The 6,734-nt window shown below is 34.2% G+C and overlaps 1 protein-coding gene across 1 annotated transcript; it reads left to right on the top strand.

Annotated features, from left to right (window-relative positions):
• The first annotated feature begins 3,257 nt into the window (after positions 1-3,257).
• Positions 3,258-6,420, top strand: LOC131620551 (pentatricopeptide repeat-containing protein At1g08070, chloroplastic-like). The gene has a single exon (XM_058891666.1). The coding sequence runs from the start codon at positions 3,674-3,676 to the stop codon at positions 5,483-5,485; it is 1,812 nt and encodes a 603-aa protein (XP_058747649.1). The 5' UTR covers positions 3,258-3,673; the 3' UTR covers positions 5,486-6,420.
• The last annotated feature ends 314 nt before the right edge of the window (positions 6,421-6,734 follow it).

Below are 6,734 nucleotides of genomic sequence, written 5' to 3'. Positions count from 1 at the left end.
TTTTGTTCCTGAGTGCTAAAAATATTTGAGATACGTACTATACTAAAGTATATGACATGAGAGCGAGCATTCCATATGATTGAGACAAACTTCTCATGTACAAAACACTCTAAGAAGAGGTAAGGAATAACTCTTGCTCATCTTTTCTCACGTACTTAAGGCTCATGACGTATTTGGATGCATCGTATTTACTATGTATTTTGAATTTGATTAAGAAAGAGATTTTTGTTTTAATAAGAAAAAAAAAAGAAGAAAAGGTTTTTCAAAAAAATAACAACGGAAAATATCTACCCTAATGTTATCATGCATCATTGACCTAAGGTTGGGATTAAGAAAACTAAACCTAATTGTTATCATGCATGGATTAAGGACCTAGGGTCTAATTAATTCAAACTAATCGAAAAATTAATATTGAATTAACAATCCTAAGGAAATATGTGAGCAAGCAAACAATCAAACAAAGATCAATGTAATCATTCAAGCAAGGCATCATGAGGAGAATCAAGATCAATCCATAAGTCAACAAAAAGGTCAACACAAACACAAGAGGTATTTTGGTAATTTCATAATAGGGAGAATTAATACAAAATAAAATCGAAAACCCTAAAAATATTAAAGAAATTTGACATAACATTTTTATATTTTTTATCAAGAAAATAATGTTCAAAATAAAAATCTAAAATTAAAAACAAGGAATTAATATTTTTTATTCATTTTTCAATTTGTTAAAAAGACTAAAACCATTAAAATAATATTCTAAAAATACCAAAATAAAATCAAAATATTAAAAATGAAATTTGATAATATTATGAATAATTAAAAATATTTTAAAACAAACAATTAAAAAAGAATAAGAAAATAGAAAAACAAATTGGGCCAGGGGTATAAAATGAAAATGGATATGTGAAAAGCAAACCCAACACAGCCCAACCCATCTGTACATATCTCTGATTTTCTGATTTTAAAACAATTAAAAAATTAAAATACAAAAGAAAACGAGGTGGACCAATTAGGTGTTGACACCTCAAATATTAATATTCAAAAAACAGAAAAATGCGCGCATCACCTTCGCCCTCTTCCCAGATTCCGGCCACCGTCCTCCACCATGGACGGTGGAGCAATTTTCTAGAAACACAGATCATCACTATCACCTTGCTCCAAATTTCTCCCTGATCTCAAATATGGATGTAGCTTTTCCAGATTCATCATCAATTTCTCAAATTGAAGCCAAACATTCATGAATCCTTATTCTTGAATTTAAAATTAAATGAATAATATCATGAATTAATGCAAGTAAACTTAGGGCTTTCAATCATTGATCAATTCCGCACACAATAGAATCGAGAAAATTGCAAAACGATGTGAAATGCTACGAGTTCAAAGTATGAGAGAACTTACTGATTATAGTACATTTGATGCATTTTCTCAAGGTGATTCAAGCAAATACAATGATATAGATAGCTTCAGAAAGGTTCGATAATGAAGAATCCAGGCTTAAGTTGCTTCATATCATGTTGAATTGCTCACTCCAAGTCAGCTTTGGTGATGAAGAATTAAAGATCGATTTGCTTAATTCAGGAGTTCCAGATGTGAATTGATGCATGAAGTGGCTTAGAAATGATGTGTAGATGATGTTTGAGGCCTTAGATCATGGAAAACCTTGTTGAATTAGATTTCATCATAGATGAGAGTTTGAAGATGCAGATCTAAAATCTTGAGGGATTAGGCTTGGAAATGTGTCACAAAAGTGCCTATTGATGGTGTTGATGATGATCATGTGAAGAAATTTGAGAGAGAGTGAATAGAAAATGAAATTCTAAGAGAGAGAGAGAGAGAGAGAGAGAGAGAGAGAGAGAGAAAGAGAGAGAGAGGGATTTTGTGAAATTTTGTGAAAAATGGTGATTATGAGATTTTGGGGGGAAATGTTGTTATATAGGTAATGATGAGGCTTGCAAGGGAAGTTTGATCAGGTTAGGATCCTAACCTAAGGCTTTGAGTTAGCTTTGGAGTTAATTAGAATCAAATTGCACTTTGAATAAATGTTTGGAGTTGCGTTGGGCACAAGGAAATATGGCATGGAGTGAGGTTAGGAAGAGCTTGAACACGTTTGTTATGAGATATAAAGATGATTTGGCATGCGTGGAAGGATCTTGAACCAGTTTTGAACAAGTTGGTATTTCAAATTACAAAATTGAATCAATGGCTTTCTTGTTTTCCAAGCAATTTGAAAGATGTTTTTGATGCAGAAGGATCGAGATTTTGGTGTTGTAATGTGAAGGAGAATTGTAGAGGGAGTGAAAATGAAGAGAAATGATGTTGATCACTTTTGCAATTTAGTTGGTTTGGTGGTCCAAAACCTGGTCTGAATTCACTTTTGCAATTTTTTTTTATTTTTTTACTATTATTACGCATTGCTACTAAGGTATATTTTTATGTGTCTGAACTAGGGCACAAGAGAACACTAATATTTTTATGTGGAAAAATCTTCAATTTGAGAGTAAAAACCACAAGTCGTCCTGACCAAAAAAATAGCTCCACTATAATCAAATAAAAATATAAGAGAGTCTCAAAGTGATTAACAAACTAGTGCTAACAACAGAAAAATCCTAAAGCAAACTATTTTACAAACAAGAATCAAGAAGCAGAAAAATTACCTAAAAGTGCGACTTCAATGCAGAACAAATATCTCTCAGCTCTGACTTCATTTTAATGATTTGAATGGTCAAAAGGTAGAAACATGCGTTGCGAACTTGCTTTTCAAATTTGAGCTCGATCGAACGGTTAACGAATCAAAAATTGGCAATGAAATTGGTAACAAAAACATAGAAATATGATTCTTTCCTTTTTGTTCTCTTTCGTAGTTGATTATGTGTCTTTTTTTCTCTCGCTATCTCAACTATTAATTGAGTCTCTCTTTTAAATAAAAAAGAGAAATGAGCTAATCATATTTAATCATTTCTTCACATTGAAAGGGATTTCAAATCCAATATATTCATTAGTAATATTATCTATATTCTATGTATAATAAGATATTATTGATAAATAAAAAATGTTATCGTAATTGTTAGATAAGGATATAATGCTAATATACTATTTTAAAAAATATATAAACTTTGTATCGAAAATTTAAAAACTATATATTTTCTTTAAAAAAAGACAAGTAATATTTGGAGAATCGTTATCACACATGTTAGTTAACAGTAACACGACCCTAGATTTTTAGTTTTACACAGCATTTCAAATCCAAAACCAATCAATTTTTCCTCAAATATTAGTACTAACGATTGAAATCCAATTCAAAATTCTAAACAAAATCAAATCAAAGAACATTCAAGAAATAAATGGAAAGCAAATTCTATGATGCGACATGAGCTAAAATTATAAGTCAACAGTCAACACCAATAACTTCACAACCCAAATTCAAATTTGCTTTCTCCTTCATGCCTTTCAAAAATGAGTTCACACGTTCCCCTCTTTGTTATAAAGTTTCATCAATTAAATATAAACGAACATGCTTGCAAACCGGTTCAGACTGAACCGGTCCAAACTCAAACCAAGAATTAATCGGCGTTGTTAGTAGTGAAAGTCTGAAGAGGAACCAGGATACCAGGTAATACTATAACCACCATTGATTTATCTTTATTACAAAATCTACGGCTACAAATGCTCCCTGATGGTGGAGCCTTTAAGTAAGGTTGTGTTAAATCCAATTCAGAGAATCATAGAAGAAAAACTGATCACTCTATTGCGTTCATGTAAAACCTGCGAACGTCTCCACCAGATTCAATCCCAAATAGTAACCCATGGACTCCAACACAACCATTTCGTCGCACCCAGTTTCATCACAACGTGTTCTCGACTCAGACGAATGCACCATGCACGAAAACTGTTTGATCAAATTCCCGAACCAAATACTGCTACCTGGAACGTTATGTTCCGTGGTTACTCCCAAAATGAACGTCACCGTGACGCTGTTGTTTTGTTCGGGAAACTGAACCGTGCTGCTGCGATGCCGAATTGCTTCACGTTTCCGATGATCATTAAGTCATGTGCGAAGTCGAAAGGTTTTGTAGAAGGTGAAGAAGTTCATTGTTGTGCTGTGAAGTGCGGGTTTAAGTCGAATTCATTTGTGGCTACTTCGTTGATTGATATGTACTCGGTAAAGGGTTGTATTGAAGATGCTTATAAAGTGTTTGGTGAAATGCGTGAGAGGAATGTTGTTGTTTGGACTGCTATTATAAGCGGTTATATATCTTGTGGTGATGTGGCTTTTGGGAGAAGACTTTTTGATCTAGCGCCTGAGCGGGATGTTGTAATGTGGAGCATTTTGATTTCGGGTTACATTGAAATGAAGAATATGGTTGTTGCAAGAGAGCTTTTTGATAAGATGCCGAATCGGGATACGTTGTCGTGGAATGCTATGTTAAACGGTTATGCTGCTAATGGGGATGTTGAGTTGTTTGAGAAGATGTTTGATGAAATGCCGGAAAGGAATGTATATTCTTGGAATGGACTAATTGGCGGTTATGTAAAAAATGACCTTTTTTCGGATGCTTTGAAAACATTTAAGCGGATGTTGGTTGAGGGTCATGTGGTACCTAACGATTTCACGCTTGTGGCTGTGTTGTCTGCGTGTTCGAGATTGGGAGCACTTGATATGGGGAAGTGGGTGCATGTCTATGCAGAGAGTATTGGGTATAAAGGAAACTTGTTTGTTGGGAATGCTTTGATTGATATGTATGCAAAATGTGGTGTTATTGAAAATGCGGTTGTCGTGTTTAACTCTTTGGATAGAAAAGATATAATTAGTTGGAACACTATCATTAATGGACTAGCCATACATGGACACGCGCCCGACGCGTTGAGTGTGTTTGGTAGGATGAAGAGTGAGGGAGAAGAACCGGATGGGGTTACGTTTGTTGGAATATTGTCTGCTTGTACTCATATGGGTTTGGTTAAAGATGGTTTTTTGTATTTCAAATCAATGGTGGATGATTATTCTATTGTGCCTCAAATTGAGCATTATGGATGTATGGTTGATTTGCTTGGAAGAGCTGGTCTTTTAGACAAAGCATTGAGTTTTATAAGAAATATGCCAATGGAACCTGATGCTGTTATTTGGGCTGCATTACTAGGGGCATGTAGGATATACAAGAATGTTGAGATAGCTGAATTGGCTCTGCAGAGGCTCATAGAACTTGAACCGAAAAACCCTGCAAATTTCGTCATGCTTTCGAACATATATAAGGACTTGGGAAAATGGGAAGATGTTGCTAGATTGAAGACTGCAATGCGAGATACTGGGTTTAGGAAGTTGCCAGGATGTAGTGTTATTGAGTGTAATGATAGTGTGGTGGAATTTTATTCATTAGATGAGAGACATTCAGAAACAGAAAGTATATATACGATATTGAAGGGATTGACAGTGTTGTTGAGATCACATGGATATGTTCCAAATCTCACGGATGTTGCTCAAAGAATCTGAATGATAGGATAGGAGTTATGAGTGAATAAGTGTAATCACTTATTTGTTCTTGCTAAACCGAATATTCTCTCCGCGCCACTGTAGATACTATAATGGATGATAAAGTTCTCCTTCAAGAATTTTAGCTTTGCAGCCTTTTCCGGATTGAATTCAAACTCTTGTTCTCTAGTGAAGATGGCAGAAACTCAGATTATTTCATCAAAGTGCTTTTGGATTGAATAGTCAACTCTTTATGAAGTGCCTCTTACAGTCCGACTTCTTTATGGGACTTGTTTTAAAAATCGATTTTTTGGCCTCTGAAATGATGAAAATAATGCATGCAAAATCTCTATGAATATCTATCGGAAAGGAAAATTTCCCAAAATTTATCCTAACTCACTCATGGGATGTTTATAGAATTCGTAAAAGTTACACTTGGTATAAGAAATATTACTAACACAAGACCACTTTCAAACCTTCAGTTTTATATTCCAACCTAAATTCAAAACACTTGGTTTAGCTCCGTTAAAAATTATCTCGTTCCTATAACATCAAATACATCACAACACAGCTAACCAAATACCACAAGCTTTATCTTTCAAAACTCCCACTTTGCTACACTCCGTTAACCATAAACCCAAACTGTTAGAGAGAGTACCTCCTGATAGAACATAGGTAAGATAGAGAATATTATTTTATTAATGAATGTGAAAACATAATGAATTTCCAGAGCTACTGCTCTTCAGTCAGAAAAAGAATTCTCTCACTGTCCAACCATAATATGAAAACAGAAAGTAAAAATAATGATACTAGTTATTGCCCCATACACTCCTTGTTAGACGCTGGCCTAAGGATCTAGAGGGGGGGTGAATAGATCCTACACAGTTTTTCCGGAATTTTTACAGACTATAGCGAAAGCGGTTCTGAATCGACTTGCGTCTATTCCGGACCGCTATTGCAAAGGGTTATATGTGTTACAAAACCACAAAATATTTGATATTGAGGATAAAGAGATATGCTATCGAATCAATACGTGTCACAACTGAATATCAATTAACTTCTAGATTGACAAACTTTGATTTACAATGCAGTAAGGTGGATTAAACAAATAGACAAACACTTGGTGACAATATTCAGATTGATGTTAATTCAAGATGTGGTGAATTGTGATGTTTATGCAGAACTTTTAATTCACAATTTTAACACTTGAATCATTGATCAATATAGCAATTATACCAATTATGAACAGAATGAAAAGGAAAAGATAAAA

This window comes from Vicia villosa, linkage group LG7, assembly GCF_029867415.1.
Source record: "Vicia villosa cultivar HV-30 ecotype Madison, WI linkage group LG7, Vvil1.0, whole genome shotgun sequence".
Classification (NCBI taxonomy): Eukaryota; Viridiplantae; Streptophyta; class Magnoliopsida; order Fabales; family Fabaceae; genus Vicia; species Vicia villosa.
The sequence above is the reverse complement of the archived record's forward strand: the minus strand, read 5'-3'. Positions and strand labels throughout refer to the sequence as shown.

Coding starts and splice junctions, on each gene's coding strand:
- LOC131620551 (XM_058891666.1), top strand. CDS start 3,674: ATGGTGGAGCCTTTAAGTAAGGTTGTGTTAAATCCAATTCAGAGAATC.